The following is a 19,268-nucleotide window of genomic DNA, read 5'->3' as shown; positions in this document are numbered from 1 at the left end:
TCTTTAGGGTAAATACCCAGTAGTGCAATTGCTGGGTCATAGGGCAGTTCTATTTTCAACATTTTGAGGAACCTCCATGCTGTTTTCCAGAGTGGTTGCACCAGCTTGCATTCCCACCAACAGTGTAGGAGGGTTCCCCTTTCTCCGCATCCTCGCCAGCATCTGTCATTTCCTGACTTGTTGATTTTAGCCATTCTGACTGGTGTGAGGTGATATCTCATTGTGGTTTTGATTTGTATTTCCCTGATGCCGAGTGATATGGAGCACTTTTTCATGTGTCTGTTGGCCATCTGGATGTCTTCTTTGCAGAAATGTCTGTTCATGTCCTCTGCCCATTTCTTGATTGGATTATTTATTCTTTGGGTGTTGAGTTTGCTAAGTTCTTTATAGATTTTGGACACTAGTCCTTTATCTGATATGTCGTTTGCAAATATCTTCTCCCATTCTGTCAGTTGTCTTTTGGTTTTGTTAACTGTTTCCTTTGCTGTGCAAAAGCTTTTGATCTTGATAAAAATAAATAAAATCTTTAAAAAAATTTTTTTAAGGTATGTCAGGGATGCTTGGGTGGCTCAGTCAGTTAAGCATCTGCCTTCAGCTCAGGTCATGATCCCAGGACCAATCCCCCACTGGGCTCCTTGCTCAGTGGGGAGCCTGCTTCTCTCTCTGCCTGCCATTCCCCCTGCTTGTGCTCACTCGCTGACAAGTAAATAAATAAAAACATCTTAAAAAAAAAAAAAATCTAAGGAATATCAAATAAATACATAAAGTTTAAAAATCTCATTTTAATACACAAGGATTCTCTCTCCTGAAGAAGAGTAATTTTGCACTTACTTTGTCTGGGACTGCATCCATTATCAGCTCACCATACATATTAATGACCTATAAAAAGTCAACATAAAACCAGCTTACTAACCCTATACAATTCATAACATCCCACACAGAATGAGTAACACTGACAATTTACCGTTTGGATACTGGGGTTAGTGAATGAATCACTTCAGTAAGGGTAAAGAATCTTTGATTCTAAAAGATAACTGTGAGGCCAACCCAAAGATTAATTATATTTTATGGTACAACATCCTCTGCAACTTTTCCACACCAAGAACCCATAATATACTAACCTGGTCATTCAACCAATTCTGACCATCCAGAGTTGCCAGATCATCCATATCTAGCATGTGCTTATTATAGAAGATGCGGAAGTTGCATTTTTGATGTCTGGCCCGATAGTTTGTTATTTCTCTATTGATAAATGGTTTTCTGAAAAAGAAAGATTTTGAAAGAAAAGAGACATGAGTTCTACTCAATTTATGGCTAAATCTTCTTTTTTTTATTAAGAGACAAGTCATATATACCAACAATTTTATTTTCAAGGGCTTAACTTAAGCATCATTGACAAACCTATTAGAAAAGTCTTCATTAAAGACGTCTTTTAGTCTTCCAAGGACATCTTTTTCACTGAGTGGGACCAAACTGCCATACTTCTTCATAACCTCATCTAGGAATCCTTAAATAAAGGAAGAAAAATTACAGTGGAAAAAACATTTCCAGAAAAAGTCATTCTCCCAATACTTAACCTATACATGACACTTACCACACATTTAACCTATAATACCATATTATGCTACAAAGAAATCTTTTAAAAGTTACGTTTTGTAAAGGATAAAATAAAATAGATCAGGCCTTCACCATTCCAATCTAAAGAGAAATGCCCAGAGAACTCCTCTATTTACTACATGGAATGCCTCCTGATACATGAATCAATTAATAAAGTCAATTAGATCTTTAAATTTACTCCATTGATTTTTTTTTTTTTTTAAACGTGGCCAATCCAGATGACTTTCAAGAAACAAAAGACTGTATCAGTTTGACACTGGTGGAACATAACAGGAGCCAGCAGAAGATACCCCTCATGAACTGGATGTTAAATGACCCATCAAGCCATAAAGTTAACATGTACAACAGCACTCCACCAACAAATAGAAATGAGATTCTGGACCCAATTCCAGCATGGGGGTATGTTCCTCCCACCCATAACGCGAAGCAATTCTTGGATACCAGCAGGCAGTCCGGAAATTCAACTCAAGTCTGATCCTATCTAGGGATGCCTGGGTGGCTCCATTGGTTAAGTATCTGCCTTCAGCTCGGATCATGATCCCAGGGTCCTGGGAGATTGAGCCCCTCATTGGGCTTGCTGCTCAGCGAGAAGCCCGCTTCTGCCTGCCACTCTGCCTGCTTGTGCTCTCTCTCTCTGTCAAATAAATAAAATCTTTAAAAAAGAGAGAGAGAGAAATGCCTCAAGGTAATATTTCGCATTGATTTTTTAAGCTACTGATGCACTATTAGAGAGGGAATCGCTAGCTGAAATAAAGACTGACATCCTTCAATAGCTTAACCTTAAAGATGAATCCTATCTCCTGAAGAGTGATACCTAAAGGGTTTAATCACCTGGTTAAATGTCTATTACATTTGGTGACTGAAGGTATTATCTTTTTAAAAATCACAATTACAATTTAATTGTTGAGATCATTGTCACTGTGTTCTTTGGTAAATGTGTGTAAATTTCACATAGCAAGGGACAAATTCTAAGGCTTTTTTAAAAATTTATTTATTTGACAGACAGAGATCACAAGTAGGCAGAGAGGCAGGCAGAGAAGAGGAAGCAGGCTCCCTGCTGAGCAGAGAGCCCGATGCGGGGCTCGATCCCAGGACCCTGAGATCATGACCCGAGCCGAAGGCAGGGGCTTAACGCACTGAGCCAACCAGGCGCCCCTGGCATTTTTAATATCATACAATTGGGTAGTGTTATTATACTTCTGATACGAAATAACCCTGTAAGGTGAACTGGGTAACAGTTAACTGGTTGTTACCAGGGAAGCACATTTTAAGAGGGAAAACAAGGGTGACCTTGGCCAGAATATAGAATAGTCTTCAGGTGGCTTCCCAGAGGATCCACTGAAGAAACATACCTGAAAAAGTCGTAGGAAAGTAGAACCAGAACATTATTTCTAAGGAAATACAAAGAAGCTGAGGGAAGGCTGAGAGGCTCACAGAAGTGCTGACTTATGGTATTTATTCATTGATGCTGAATGGGCAGAGCAACAACCTAGTTAACCCTCAGTCTGACAAGTCTACTGAGTTAAAATGGGAAGAAAAGATACTGTTAGCCACTTATTTTACCCAACTCCTTTTTCTCCCTTTCTAACTTCGGAGCATGGCCTCTGGTACACACTGATACAAAAGGACAAAAAAGAGCACAACGAAGTGACTGTCCCAGGAGTGGAGTGGTGTATTTTGTGGGTCTTTCTGAGGATGGGCAGACAAGGGTATGAAAAACCTATCTTCCTTCTGTTAGTCTCCCACCAGAAGGCCCCCAATTTGAAACACTTAAGAGCAAAGATCAGGATATAGTAAACAGGGAAGAGTGCTTGTTTGCCTGGTTCTGGTCTGGGCTTTAAGCATACAGAAACCGAAAGGGAATCCCTTGTTGCAGCTTGATAAGAGTAGGAAGTAAGGATTTAGGGTCTCTAAACTAGAAATAGAGCATGCAGTTGCCTGTGTTTACAAGATCCTATAGTTACCTAAGAACGGCCTTGTGTCTACTGGGGAGAATGAACCCAAACAGAAGATAAGGAATCCCAACATTTGCGATACTGCATTTGAGGAACAAATTTTATACAGAATAATGCCCCTGATAACTAAAGATTAAACTTTAGGCCCAGCACCCTTAATTCAGACTCCTCGAATAAGAGAGCAGTTTCCTCTATCAAGGGGATACGGACCCCAATTCCAAACTAGTATCACAGGAAAGAGGTGTCCTTGCTAACAATTTTATTATCTATGGATAGTAGTGTTTTGGGGATTTTAAGTTATTATATATTTTTTCCTCTTAACTGTATTTTGGTTTTCACTTTCAGATGATAAACAAGGATTTCCAATGCAATAGAAAGGCCCTACTTGCATATTCAGGGAGAACCCTTCACAAAGATAAACAAATTTCACTGGGACCAGAAGTAAAATGGCGGTCAAAGAGCACTATCATAAACCAAGCACTAATACATCTCATTTCATCCTTATAACTACCCTGTGTTAGCATCCCTACTTTACAAATGGATACAGGAACCTTAGGGAGGTTAAGGAACTTTCCCAAGTACCCTTAACTAGCATATGGCAAAGTGAAGATTCTGATTGTGATCATGGTTATAGGACTGCAGAAAGTGAACCACTAACTATTATGCTGTGCTACATCCAAAGCAGAATACCTATTATCTTTTCTCTACAGAAGCAGCTTGTTTTTCCCTTTTAATACCCATTGGCCATTTCCCTTCATCTTTCCCTTTTAATACCCATTGGCCAAGAATTACCCAGAAAACTTCTTAAAATGAGAATTAAATCCATTATTCTTTACCCACTTGCATTCATGAAACTAATGAACCAAAAAGGAAAAAATGCATCTGGTCTGCACAATTTCTCTTACTCCCAAAGTGCTAAAACATCAATGTGACCAAGAAACAAAGGATCAAATGTTAGGAAAAAATAAAACAACAAAAGCTACAATTCAAATTAGAGTCCATCCTACAAGTACGAAAGGTAGCAATATGGTTCTTTTCCTCACTGGCTGCTTGAAGCTTGGCCACCATCATGAACGAAACAGTAACTTTCAGGACCACGAAGTTCATGACCAACCTACTACTTCTGCAGAAACAAATGGTCACTGATGTTCTTCACCCCAGAAAGGCAACAGTAGCTAAGACAGAAATTCACAAAACAGCTAGCCAAAATGTATAAGACCACACCAGATGTCATCTTTGTATTTGAATTTAGAACCCATCTTGGTGGTGGCAAGACAAGTGGCTTTGGTATGATTTATGATTCCTTGGATTATGCAAAGAAAAATGAACCCAAACAGACTTGCAAGACATGGCGTATATGAGAAGAAAAAAAAACCTCAAGAAAACAGCAAAAGGAACACAAGAACAGAATGTAGAAAGTCAGGGGGACAGCAAAAGCCAATGTTGGTGCTGGCAAAAAGGAGTAGATTCTGCAGTGACTTATCTGTGAAGACTGTGCAGATTTTTCATGAGAGGATTAATAAACTAAGAACTTAAAAACAAAACAAAAAGCCCCCACAAAAGGTAGTAATATGAAAAACACAACCTGTTTTTTCAGAACAACCTGTAATTTCAGAAGTTAAATTGCTCATTTTTTTAAAAAAAGATTTTATTTGACAGAGATCACAAGTAGGCAGAGAGGCAGGCAGAGAGAGGGGGGGAAGCAGGTTCCCTGCTGAGCAGAGAGCCCGATGTGGGGCTCTATCCAAAGACCCTGAGATCATGACCTGAGCTGAAGGCAGAGGTTTTAACCCACAGAGCCCTAAATTGCTCATGTTAAACAAACTCTGTAGGACAGTTTTCTCCTGAGGTAACTGCCGGGTCACATCCTGCTGTGAATATGGAATGGAGTTCATTGGGCAAATAAGTGGTTACAAGAATGTAACCACTTGGTTCTCCAAACAAAATACAATACCCATGTCAGAAAGATCCCATCAAAAACATGGAAGGCGGGGCACCTGGGTGGCTCAGTGGGTTGAGGCCTCTGCCTTCGGCTCAGGTCGTGATCCCAGGGTCCTGGGATCGAGCCCCGCATTGGGCTCTTTGCTTGGCAGGGAGCCTGCTTCCTCCTCTCTCTCTGCCTGCCTCTCTGCCTACTTGTGATCTCTGTCTGTCAAATAAATAAATAAAATCTTTAAAAAAAAAAAAAAAAAAAAAAAAACATGGAAGGCATAGGACACCTGGCCGGCTCAGCTGGAAGAGCATGTAACTCTTGATCTTGAGGTTGTAGGTTTGAGCCCCACACTGGGTGTAGAGACTACTTAAAAACAAAATCTTAAAATAAGAAAGGCATGGAATATCTAAGACTAACCTTAACGAATGTGCAAACCTAAGCAGAAATTGCAAAATTCTAGTAAAGGATATAGGTTAATAAATGGAGTAATTCTTTATTTTTAGACAGAAAAATTCAATAGTGTAATGAATGCAATTGTCCCTAAATTAGTCTAAAAGTGAATGCAGTACCAATCAAAAACCATTATTTTTATTAAATTGAAAAAAACAGGGATACCTGGGTGGCTCAATCATTTAAGTGGCTCCCTTTGGCTTTGGCTCAGGTTATGATCCAACGCTCCTGGGATGGAGTCCTGCATGGGGCTCCTTGCTCAGCGGGGAGCCTGCTTCCCCCTCTGCCTGCCACTCTGCCTGCTTGTGCTCACTCTCTCTGACAAATAAATAAAATTTTTTTAAAAATCTAGAAAAAAACAAATCTTGGGACCAAAATGTGCAAAATTCCTAGAAATTTTTGAAAAGGATTAAAGAGGAGATGTGAAAAAGGAGGCCAAGAGAGGAGAAGGAAGGCCCAGTCCCACCAAATTATAAAACAAACTTGGTGTAATGAAAGCAGCCTAGTGCTAGCATAGAAATAGAAAAACCAAGCCCAGAAAGAGACCCCAAAACAGCGAGCAATTCATAACCACGAGGAAAAGATGATTTACTCAATAAATAGTATTAGAACTATTAACTAAATAGTTTATTTACAGTTGGAATTAATTTTGATGTGAAGAATGCAGTAGGGATCCATCTTTACTTTTTGCCAAATGGCAAAATGTAAAAATAACACATTAATAGTCTAGAAAAAAACAGGGTTGAACATTTTTATAACCTTGAAATGGCAACAAGTTTTAATTTTAAAATTAATTTTTTAAGAAGATTTTACTTATTTATTTGACAGAGATCACAAGTAGGCAGAGAGGCAAGCAGAGAGAGGAGGGGAAGCAGGCTCCCCGCTGACAAGAGAACCGGATGTGGGGCTTGATCCCAGGACCCTGGGATCATGACCAGAGCCGGAGGCAGAGGCTTTAACCCACTGAGCCTTCCAGGAACGTGAAAATTAAATTTTTAACTATTTAAATGTTATTACTCATTACATTTATGTGCAGGATTTTAATGTTTATGGAGTCAAACTGGTTTACTGCTTTTGAGTTTCCTATCATGCTTTAACATGTATTATCAATGTGAGATTATAAAATGGTCTCTTGTTTAACAGCTTTACTGAGTTGTGATTTGCATACACACACACACACACACACACACATCACTCCGAAAGTGTACAGTTTTTTGTTTGTATATTCAGAGCTGTGCAACCATTACTACCACCTAATTCAAGAACAAGTGCATTACTCCACTAAGAAAATGTGAACCTGTTACTAGGCACTCCTCATGGTTCCCTCTCTCCAGCCCCTGGCAACTATTAACCTTCTTTCTCTATCTCTGTATTTGCCTACTCTAGACATTTCTTTTTTTTTTTTTAATTAATTAATTAATTAATTTGACAGATAGAGATCACAAGTAGGCAGATAGGCAGGCAGAGAGAGAGAGGAGGAAGCAGGCTCCCCGCTGAGCAGAGAGACTGATTCGGGGCTCGATCCTAGGACCCCGGGATCATGACCCGAGCCAAAGGCAGAGGCTTTAACCCACTGAGCCATCCAGGTACCCCAACATTTCAAATCAATAGAATCATATAGTCTGTGGCCTTTTGTGCCTGGCTTTTTTCACTTAGCATGTGTGCAAGTTGATCCACACTGTGTACAAGTTTGTGTGTCTGTATTTGTTTCTAATTACATTTTTAATCCATTTGGAATATACTGACCTAGGAATCTACTTCTTTTCCTTCCAAAACCAATTTTATGCAGTATTTAATACAATTATGAAGTAAGTAAATTGTAGTAAGTACAACTGGCTCATGATAAATCTACTGCAATTCACTGCAGTAAGCATACTGCGCAGTTACACTGGAGGAGAGCCAGCATGCACCATACCGTGGAACTTAGTATTAGCTAATGCTATAGGAGTCAGTTAAAGGAGCATCTACTGTACTGATTGTCTCACACTGATTCTTATTCTAATTGCTTTATTAATCCTGATTAATGAGGCTCCTTTATTTGTTGAAATTGTCCTTTTCATTGTGCTGGCTTTCCTCAGATATATGGTGATCAACTGTGGGCTTATCTGCACTTGGGTAATTTGCTGATGTGGGGAGGGCTGTGATGGGCAGTAGCTACTGCTCTGCCTTGAACTCTTTCCAGTGGGCATGGAAATACTAAGCAAACCCCTAAAATGGTTCTTCAGGTTCTTTTTTCCTTCAATCTATTAAGATAGTTATTTTACAGATCACTAAGTGTACATTCTGTAGAGTAAAATCTTTTATAGATACTTAATGATTAGGAAAACAAAGTGTTCAGAATTATTTAAACTACCAACAAGTAATGCTCCTACCTCCCCAGAAAAAGCCCTTTGAGGGGGGTGCCTGTGTAGCTCGGTTGGGCATCTAACTCTTGGTTTCGCTCAAGTCATGGGATCAAGCCCCACGATGGGCTCCACATTGAGAGGGGAGTCTGGTTCCCCTCTCCCTCTGCCCCTCTGCCCATGTGTGCATGTGCACTCTCTAAAGTAAATAAATAAATCATTTTAAAGGTAAAAAACAATGACATATCTTTCCAGATACAACCTATACAAATGCACGTGCACAAATATACATGTACTTATCCTATATGTATGCATCTCTCTCTTAACAAAATATTCATATCTTGGATAAATTCTAATAAGGGGAATGGGTCAAAGAGTGATACTGCCACATTATCTACCAAAAATGTTTACATCAGCTTACTCACAGGGCAGATCTTAAAGTAGGATGTAAAAAGTTGAACCCATAAAGACAGGTAAGTTTCACAATGAAGAATTGATCATTTCCTTTAAGCAAAATTACCACACACTAAATCAGGGTACTTTTACCTTTGGAAAGGAAAAATTTAAACTCCTGTCACATTTATTTCATTTTATAAGATTTTATTTATTCATCTGACAGAGAGAGCACAAGCAGGGTGAATGGCAGGCAGAGGGAGAAGCAGACTCCCCACTAAGCAGGCAGGCTGATGCAGGGCTCAATCCCAGGACCGTGGAACCATGACCTGAGCCAAAAGCAGATGCCTAACCAACTGAGCCACCCAGGTACCCCGCTTATGACATTTATAGCTAAAATTTAACATTTTAGAATGATGCTAAGGTCTAGGAAGGTAGGAACCAATGTTTCCTGCTCCCTGCCACATTCTTAGAACTAACAAAGTGCCTGCCATATAGGAAATTCTCATATACCAAAATAAATAAAATAGAAATAACCCAATCCAACGGAAAAATAGGCAAAGGAAAATATATACAAACAAAAAATGGCCAAGTAACACAGAAAAAGATGTTCAAACTTTAAACTTAAAAATGCAAATCAAAACAAAAACAAAAAACAACACAAACAAAACACAAAACAAAACAACTCCTGGGGCACCTGGGTGGCTTAGCTGGTTAAGCATCTGACTTCATTTTGGCTTGGGTAATGATCTCAGTGTTGGGGGACTGATGCCTACATCAGGCTCCACATTCAGTGAGGAGTCTGCTTGGCATGCTTTCTCTCCCGCAGCCCCACCCCCACCATGCATGCACACACATGCCTCTCTCAAATAAATTAATAAAGTCTTAAAAATACCCCAAAACTCTCATGAGCTAGAGGGTTAGTAAAGTTTAATAAGTGTAAATAAACTCATTCAACTTTCTGGAGAGTAATTTCACAATTCTCTTAAAAGTGTGTTCTTTTATCATCAATTCCACTACTACAGATTTAACTTACTTACAGAAAAACTTATCTAAATATACAGATACAATTTCATTGCACCATCATTTATAGAAGTAAACAACTGGAAGCAATACAAATGTCTATCAACGAAGACTTAAATTAGGGAACATTTAGGTCATAGAGCAATATAGAAGGCTTCAAAGAGAACTAAGTGCTTTAAGGGGAATCTATGGGCAGAAGGAAAAAACAGGACTCTCCTGGAAAAGATAATGGACCGTAACTGTGGGCTGGAGGTTGGGGGAGAATAAAGAAGAGTGCATACCAGAAAGGCAGATTGACAGCTGCTCATCATCCACTGGAGAGGCTTTCTGACTGTTCTTCCCACTTCCTGCTTGATTTTCTAGTTTGAGTCCACTGCATGTCAGGGGAGCCTCCAGTGGACTTTTACAGTAAGGGTGGTCCAGCAGCTTAGAACTAAGAATGTTCTGCTTGAGAGATCCATCCTCATCCATCTGGCATGAGCTCTCATTCTGAACAGGCTTTTCAGACACAGGCCCATCTACTCTACTCACAGATTGATCTGCCTCACACACTGACAGTTTTACTCTGTCATCACTGACAGTACTTGTCCGATTTTCCTGACCCAGAGTCATGACTTCTCTTTCGGCTTCCGAGATAAACACGTTACTAGAATGATGTTCTGGTAAGGGAAGGTCATGAATCAGCTCTGTACACTCCCACTTAGGAGAGGAACAGGGTGACTGGTCCCAGGCATATGTGGCAGTGCCATTCTGTTGGTCAGGGAATGCTTCATCTAAACGAAGCTCCTTGCCCAAGAAAGGGCTTCCTTTAGTGTGGCCATCAGGCACATGAGAGTTCTTTCCCTTCACCACAGCATTGCTGTCCATATCTGGAAAGTATGGTTGATGCCGACAAGAAGGGTCTTTAGGTTCTGGGGAAGGGAATGGGCTGCAACTGCCACCCTCACCGTTCTCCCTAAGGGTTTCTTGATGGTCCCCAGTGACCTGCACCCAGCTTCGCTGGGCTTTTTTTAGCTTGCAAACTTTGCTTTTTGTTCTGAAGTGCTGGGATCTGAGAATCCTGTACCGAAATCTAATCATGGATAATTTCTCATACATCATAAAAGGAGATACTTTTATTCTTCTATGTTGGTTAAGTTGAAACTTTTTTGGAATCAGGGGTCCCCCATTCCTGTGGTGCTCCAGACCTTGGCAGCAGCCATAACAAAAGCGCTTTCTCTTATGGTTGCTCAAGGTGACCACAATTGTGCCACTCTCACCTGGACTTTGGCTCTCCCCATTGAACTTCATAGGAAAGTCAGAAGCTTGTGGCTCCGTCCTAGGTCTGTGACCATTGGCCTGACCTAAAACATTATTTCCTGGTAAGTCAGCAACTGCCTTCAAGACACTTTTCTCTCCACAGTATTCATGGTCAGAGTTCTTTGCTGAGGACAGCAGCCTCTCTGCTTGGAGTCTTAAAAGGGTCCTTGAGGAGGAAATGAAGTGTTTAGAGTCTTTTCTTTTCACTTTCGAGGACAAAGTACTAACATTTTGAGCAGCCACATGGGACTTTGTCTTAGCAAAAAAAGGTGCATCCTGGATCCACGTTTTCTGGATTTGAAGGGCCTTCTTTCTGCAACGGAAATGCCTCAACTGCCTGCTCCAAGTACTTGGCCTTCCCAATTTGGCTTTCAGAATGCATAAGTGTTGGTGAAAGCAGAACTTCTTAAAACCTCCAAACCCTGTATTCCATTTCTCAGAAAAGGCTAAATGAATTCCTTTCCTCCATAGAATTTTCTTCTGTTTTTTCATTTTTCTGATGCATAATGAGATCTTGATGAAGCTGAGAGAAAGAAGAGAGAGAAAAGTTACTTCTATCCTAAAATTAAGGTCATAAAGATTTAATCACAGCAATATAAGCTACAAAATTCAAAGAAAAAGAAGAACATATAAAATTCAATTTAGACTATCAGACCCAGGGGCACCTAGGTGGCTTAGCAGGTTAAGTGATGGCATACCTTCAGCTGGGGTTACGATCCCTGGGATCAAAGCCCCATTGGGCTCCATGCTCAGTGGAAAGTCCACTTCTCCCACCCCCCTACTCACTCGCTCTCTCAAATAAAGTAAAAAATAACAGACTATCAGACACAATGAAATCGTTACCTGATCAAGGTTTTCCCCAGAGTGAAAGCTGGAACACATAAATACTCTTACATGACCCCATTTAGTATAGCTGCCTCTGACATAAATTTCAAGAATCATTTCCACCAGTAGTTATGGAGTGGACAGGGTAGGGAAGCAGAAGAGAATCTTTAAGTGTTGGCACTGCTTCTCATTAGCTAAGTGACTTTAAGTCACCCAAATTCTGTGTTCTCACTTGTAAATTAAGGGATAGGGAAGGAAGGAGGGACCACACACCATTTAAGACTGATTCCAGGGGGGGACGCCTGGGTGGCTCAGTTGGTTAAGCAGCTGCCTTCAGCTCAGGTCATGATCCCAGCGTCCTGGGATCGAGTCCCACATCGGGCTCTTTGCTCGGCCGGGACCCTGCTTCCTCCTCCTCTCTCTCTCTGCCTGCCTCTCTGCCTACTTGTGACCTCTGTCAAATAAATAAATAAATAACTCTGATTCCATATTGAAATACTTTGTTCCATACCTCACATTTTAGAAAGAGCAGGTTACTTTGGGCTGTAAATATACATGCAAAAGCATATATTAAATAAATGCAAGCAGTAACACTAATTCAAGAGGGAAACCAGCCTCCTCTTCGTCAGTCAGTCAGAAACTTTGAGTGACCACGCAGGGACAAAAGTCTATCAGGTGCTTTCACACAGTTAGGGTTTGGGCTCTTAAGTAAAAAGCACATGTGCGGGCACCTGGGTGGCTCAGTGGGTTAAGCCGCTGCCTTTGGCTCAGGTCATGATCTCAGGGTCCTGGGATAGAGTCCCGCATCAGGCTCTCTGCTCAGCAGGGAGTCTGCTTCCTCCTCTCTCTCTCTCTCTCTGCCTGCCTCTCTGCCTACTTGTGATCTCTCTCTGTCAGATAAATAAATCTTTAAAAAAAAAAAAAAGCACATGTGCATATGTGCACACACACACACACGCACGCACACACAAGCTCTGGTAACACATTTATTAGGAATGGTAGATAAAAATGATAGTCAAAACCAAACAGGATTTCCCCTCAGATTTAATAAGATCCACTACTAATGAAGGCTCTTCAGCGTAGAAGGAAAGGTGAGAGCCGCTAAAGATGGGACAGAAACAATACGAGACTATGAATCAAAAAAACAGTACTCTAATTTCAGCTTGCTAATAACTTAAAGATTTTACTTATTTATTTGTCAGAGAGAGGGAGGGAGGAAGACAGCAAGCACATGAGCAGGAGGAGCAACATGCAGAGGGGAAAGCAGGCTTCGCGCTAAGCAAGGAGCCTGATGCAGCACTCGATCTCAGGACCTTGGGATCATAACCTGAGCTGATGGTAGATGCTTAACTGACTGAGCTGGGGGAAGGTGAGTTATTGTTTAATGGGTACAGAGTTTCAGTTTAAGAAGATGAAAAAGCTTCTGAAGATGGACTGTGGCCATGGTTGCACAACAATGTGAATGTATTAATGCCACTGAACTGAACTTTATACCTAAAAGTGATTAAAATGGTAAATGTTATGCTACCTATATTTTACCACACTAAAAAAACAAGAAGGAAGAAAAAAACCAATACTGTCTACAAAGAAAAAAAGAATAGGGGTGCCTGGGTGGCTTAGTCAGTTGGGCGTCTGCCTTCAGCTCAGCTCATGATCCCAGAGTCCTGAGATCGAGCCCCTCATCAGGCTCCCTGCTCAGTGGGTAGTCTGCTTCTCCCTCTGCCAATCGCCCCACCTGTGCTTTCTCTCTCTCACTCTCTCTTTATTGCAAATAAAAAAAATGTTTAAAGAAAAAAAGAAAGAAAAAAAAATCCAGTGAAGGGAAAAAAAAGAATAGGTTATTATATTTTTAAAGAAACAATCACAAACAATAAGGGGACCTTGGAAATGTAAAATAGCAGAATTCAAAAACTCAACAGAGAATAAAGGGCTGGGGCGCCTGGGTGGCTCAGGTGATTAAGCATCCTTTTCAGCTCAGGTCATGCTATCAGAATCATGGGATCAAGCCCTGTGTCAGGGTTTGTCCCTCTTCATCTGCTCCTCACCCAGCTCTCTTTATCTTTCTCTCTCAAATTTCTTTTTAAGGTGGGGAAGAGTGCTTGGGGGACTGCCAGTAGGGCAAACAACTTGATTTTGGTTCAGATCATGATCTCAGAGAGGTAAGACTGAGCCCCACATCGGGCTCCGTGCTCAGTGGGGAGTCTGCTTGAGGTTCTTCCCTCCCCATCTCTGCCCTGACCATCCCCCTGCATGTGCTCATTCTCAAATAAATAAATAAATAAATCTTAAAACAAAACAAAACCAAAAAAGCCTGATGGAAAAATGGGAAAAAGACATACAGAGACAATTCGCAAATAAAGATTTTTAAACAGCCCTTAGACATAAGATGTTCAACTTCACTCAAAAGAAAATGGGCAAAGGGGTGGTTGGGGAGTTGCCCAAAATGGGTGGAGGGACATGTCAAAAAGGTACAAACTTCCAGTTATAAGGTAAGTCAGTCGTGGAGATACAATATACAACAGAGTGACTATAATTAATAGTGCTTTACAGTATATTTGAAAGTTGCTGAGAGAATCTTAAAAATCCCCATCACAAGAAAAAAAAGCTTGATTACCAGATATGGTGGTAGATGCTTACTAGACTTACTATGGTGATCATTTTGCAATGTATACAAATAGCAAGTCATGTTTTACAACTGAAACAGATATAATGCTAGATGTTAACTATACCTCAACAAAAACACTGGCAAAAATTATCACAACACATTCTGTTGGTGGGAGAAAAGAAACTTTCGTATTTTGCTGGTAGGAATACAAACTAATAAAACCCTTTTGGAAGGGAATTTGGTAATCTAACAAAAGGTAGGTATTTACCTTTTAATCCAACAATCCCATTTTTAGTCATTTATCCTTAAGATACACCTCCAATATTAATGAAAATACATAACACAAGGTTATTCACTGCAACACTGTAATTGCAAAATACTGAAAACCTACAAGGACAGTACTTGAATAAAGTAGGGTTCTTCTACACTACTTCTTCTTGAGTAAGTTATACTTCTACATGACTAAGTTATGAAAGAATAAAGATGGGGCATCTGGCTAGCTCAGTAGGTAGAGCATGCAACTCTTAATCTTGGGGTTGTGAGTTCAAGCCTCATGTTGGGTATAAAGATTACTTACAAATATATTAGAAAAGAATAGGGGCGCCTGGGTGGCTCAGGTGGTTAAATATCTGCCTTCTGATTGGGTCATGACCAACCTGGGTTCGAGCCCTGCATGGGATCAAGCCCCTGTTTCTCCCTCTCCTCTCTGCTTGTGCTCTCTATCTCTGTCACAATGTCTCTCTCTTAAATATAAATAAAATATTTTTAAAAATTAAAAAAGAGGGGCGCCTGGGTGGCTCAGTGGGTTAAAGCCTCTGCCTTCAGCTCAGGTCATGATCCCAGGGTCCTGGGATCGAGCCCCGCATCGGGCTCTCTGCTCCACAGCGAAGCCTGCTTCCCTTCCTCTCTCTCTCTCTGCCTGCCTCTCTGCCTGCTTGTGACCTCTGTCTGTCAAATAAATTAAAAAAAAAAAAATCTTTAAAAATTAAAAAAGAAAAGAATAAAGAGGAACTCTATGAACTAATATGGAATGATTTCCAGGTTAGGTGAGAAAAGTAAAGGTCAAATCAGTATTAACAGTGCGTCACCAAGACGGTGGCACACAGACACCAACTACAAGCTCAGGGAGTTCACAAAACCACCCTCAGGTCTGATAATTTGCCAGAAGGACTCATAGAACCCACTGAAAACTATTATATTCATAGTTATGGCTTGTGAAAAGCTGAAGAATATGGATTAAAATCGGCCAAGTGGAGAAGCACAGAGGGCAGAGTCAAGAGAAGTAACAAGTGTGGAGCTTCCAGTTGTCCTCTTACCATGGAGTAGAACAGCTTTAACCTCCTGACATCAGTGTGTGACAATATTGCCAGCCAGGGAAGGCTCACCTGAGCCTTGATATCCAGAGTTTTTATTCGGGGATTTTAAGCAAAAGTGATTGCCCACATGATGGAGCTCAGTTTTTCAGCCCCTCTGGAGATCTGCTGATGCCAAAGTCATTACTCTAAATCATTTCACTGGTCTTTCTGTCATAGCCAGCCCCCATCCTAAATCAAGCTATCTGTTAAACTGTTGGAATCCAAAGCCCCCAGGCAAATACAGACATTCGAATCAGATATGACAGTCCAAAGTCTTCGAGATTATTTCCCAGAAGCCAAGGATAAAGGATTTCTTTTGAGGCAAGGCTAAATTATTTACCAAACAGCCACCTTTCATAAAAGAAAAAATAAGAAAATAAACCTGTATCTGCCCTTTTGTGCTCCACCCAAACCCTTCCGCCAAAATAGACAAAAAATAAAAATACAAACATGAGAATAAACCAGAAAGTAATGAGAACGTATAGGGCAAGGGAGATTCACATCTCTCTTGAGATGTTCCCAAATGAACAAGAAAATGGTAGAAGGACAAGAAAGGAGTGGCACTTCTCTAAATATGCCTGTTTGAAAAGTTCTGACTTTTACAACCATGTTGATGCTTCATATACTTAAACACACAAATAAAATTAAGATCAAGTAGAATGCAAAAGGAATCCAAAATGAAATACAAGTAACAAATGAATCTAACTGTATGACAGATAACTGCATTGAAAAAAGCAGACACAGGAAAAATTACCCACATTTTAGAAAATATTTTGACTGTATAGGGCTAGATTCCAAAGGACTGTATATAAATACTGTCCTTTAGGGATGCCTGGGTGGCTCGGTTAAGCATCTGCCTTCAGGTAGGGTTATGATCCCAGGATCCAGGGAACCCACACTGGGTTCCCTGCTCAGTGGGCAGCCTGCTTCTCCCTCTCCCATGCCCTCTGCTTGTGCTCTGTCAAATATACAAAACCTTTAAAAAATAAAAAAAGAGTAACTAGAGTACAAAGAGGACTAGACCTACAACACTGTTAAAAGATAAGAGAGTTGCTGGGACTCTCCCAGAGTTGAAGGGACTAGCAAGTGCCAGTTTACAATCCCCCATCCACCCTGATGGCACGGATGGGGTCAGGGTCTGGGTGCTCTGCCTTACTGCTTCAGTGAGCCCCAGGCTCCTGGTCTACACCTGCCCCCACCAGAGTACCCCCTGTGCAGACAATCCCAGAACACCCCAGCTTATTCCCACTTCAGCTTCAGCGGTTCTACCAAAGCACCCTCTGTGGCAATGCACAGGGACTGCACCAGCTATGCCCACTTCAGTTTTAGCTGCCCTGCCTGGGTACCCTCTGCACAAACAGCCCCAGGAATCCTCTGGCTTACACCCCGTTGACTTCAGCTATCCTGCAAGAGGCCCCTCTGTGCAAAAAGCCTCAGGGCCACCCCAAGCCAAGCCCACTTAAGCTCTGGTTATGCCACAAGGGCAGCCCCAGTGCAGAGTGCACCACAACCCCCAGCCCACACAAACCACAGCTCCAGGCAGTCAACAAGCCACCAAGTACACACAGCCTACAAAGGGAACACCATATTCAAGGCCATTCCTTCAAGTTTACGAGTAGCTGTTCTGTCCAATTCATAGAAGCAAACACAGGAAGTCAAGCAAAACGAGACAGAAGAATATGCTCCAAGCGAAGGAACAAGACAAAAGCTCAAAAAAAGAGAACTAAATGAAACAGAGATAAGCAATATGTCATGTCTGATAAAGGGTTGAAAGTAATTATATTAAAGATGCTCAATGGACTGGAGAGAAGAGTGAAAGAACTCAGTGAAAACTTCCAATAAGGATATAGAAAATATAAAAAAAGAACCAAAGTTTAAGAATACAGTAAAACTGATATAGAAAATAGATTAGAGGGAATCAACAGTAAATCGGTGGATGAGAAGAAACCATCAGCAATCTTGAAACAAGGCAATGGAAAGCACTCAAGCTGAAGATAAAAAAGAAGGGAAAAAAAGCACCTAAGCTGAAAAGTAAAAAAGAAAAAAAAAAAAGAAATTTAATGAGGTACATTAAGCAATCTCTTGGACAATATCAAGTGAACAAACACTCACATTAAAGGGGTCCCAGAAGAAGAAGAGAGAGAAAAGGGGGCAGAGAAGTTATTTGAAGAAATAATACCTTAAAACTTTCCTAACTGGAAGAAGCACAGATATCCAGGTTCAGGAAAGACAGAGTTCCAAACAAGATGAACTGAAGGAGGTCAACATTGTAACACATAATAACCAAAATGTCGAAGTTTAAAGATAGAGAATTTTTAAAAAGGCAAGAGTAAAGTAAGAAGTTACATACAAAGGAAACCCTATGAGGTTATCAGTTGATTTTTCAACAGAAACTTTGCAGGCCAGGGGCACCTAGGTGGCTCAGCTGGTTAAGCAGCTGCCTTCAGCTGAGGTCATGATCCCAGGGTCCAGGGATCGAGTCCCACATTGGGCTTCCTGCTCTGTGGGGAGCCTGCTTCTCCATCTCCCTCTCCCCACTGCTCACTTTACTTGTGCTCTCTCGGTGTGTGAAATAAGTAAATAAGATATGAAAGAAAAAGAAAGAAAGAAAAGAGAGAGAGAAAAAAATTTTGCAGGCCAGTGCGTGGAAAGGGAAAAAACCTATATCCAAGAATATTTTACCTGGCAAGATGATCATTCAGAATTGAGAGTAAGTTTCTGATACAAAAGTTAAAGGTATTAAACTGTTCTTACAAGAAATGGAAAAGAGACTTCTTTAAGTGGAAAAGAAAAGGCAATAATTAGATGTAAGACAATAATGAATTAAAAGATGTAAAATACAGAAACATGTACATAAAATGTGGAAGGGAAATAAAACAAGTTCTTTTAGAATGTGTCTGGACTTAAATGACCATCGACTTAATATATGCTCACTGCTATATACTTAGGCTTAGAATATACTTATATATGAATTCCATGGTAATCACATACCAAAAATCTGTAACAGATACAAGAAAATAAAGAGAAAGAAAGCCAAACAGAACACTATAAAAGTCACCAATCACAAAGAGAACAAGAAAAGAAAGAAACAGAACTACAAAAATAATCAGAGAAAAATTTTTTAAATGGCAATAAATACATACTTACCAGTAATTATTTTAAATGTAAATGGACTTAATGCTCCAACACAAAATGGCTGAATCAAAAAAACAAGACCCATCTATACGCTGCCTATAAGAGACTCACTTCAGAAACTAGATCCCAGGAATCCAGGATCATGACCTCAGCCAAAGGCAGTCGCTCAACCAACTGAGCCACCCAGGCACCCTGGAAGTTTTTTTCTTAAAGATGACTTTCAGGGGTGCCTTTGTGGTGCAGTCAGTTAAGCTTCTGACTCTTGGTTTTGGCTCAGGTCAGAACCTCAGCACAAAGTCGGCTTTAGTTACCATAAGCTGAGGGCTTAAAGTGGAA

The 19,268-nt window shown here is 40.6% G+C and overlaps 1 protein-coding gene and 1 pseudogene across 4 annotated transcripts in view; one reads left to right on the top strand and one right to left on the bottom strand.

Annotated features, from left to right (window-relative positions):
- LOC132011909 (small ribosomal subunit protein eS24-like) overlaps positions 1–6,777 on the top strand; it is a 14,139-nt pseudogene extending 7,362 nt beyond the window's left edge.
- SENP5 (SUMO specific peptidase 5) overlaps positions 1–19,268 on the bottom strand; it is a 58,808-nt gene that overhangs the window by 21,626 nt on the left and 17,914 nt on the right. For all 4 annotated transcript variants that reach the window (XM_059391217.1, XM_059391215.1, XM_059391219.1 and 1 more), the window contains exons 2-5: positions 9,995–11,535; positions 1,402–1,507; positions 1,122–1,260; positions 832–879 (exon numbers count right to left, since the gene is read on the bottom strand). In XM_059391217.1, coding sequence (XP_059247200.1) covers positions 832–879; positions 1,122–1,260; positions 1,402–1,507; positions 9,995–11,504 — 1,803 coding nt within the window. In that variant the 5' untranslated portion in view covers positions 11,505–11,535. The remainder of the gene's footprint in view (positions 1–831; positions 880–1,121; positions 1,261–1,401; positions 1,508–9,994; positions 11,536–19,268) is intronic.

Source organism: Mustela nigripes, chromosome 2, assembly GCF_022355385.1.
Source record: "Mustela nigripes isolate SB6536 chromosome 2, MUSNIG.SB6536, whole genome shotgun sequence".
In the NCBI taxonomy this organism is placed as follows: Eukaryota; Metazoa; Chordata; class Mammalia; order Carnivora; family Mustelidae; genus Mustela; species Mustela nigripes.
The sequence above is the reverse complement of the archived record's forward strand: the minus strand, read 5'-3'. Positions and strand labels throughout refer to the sequence as shown.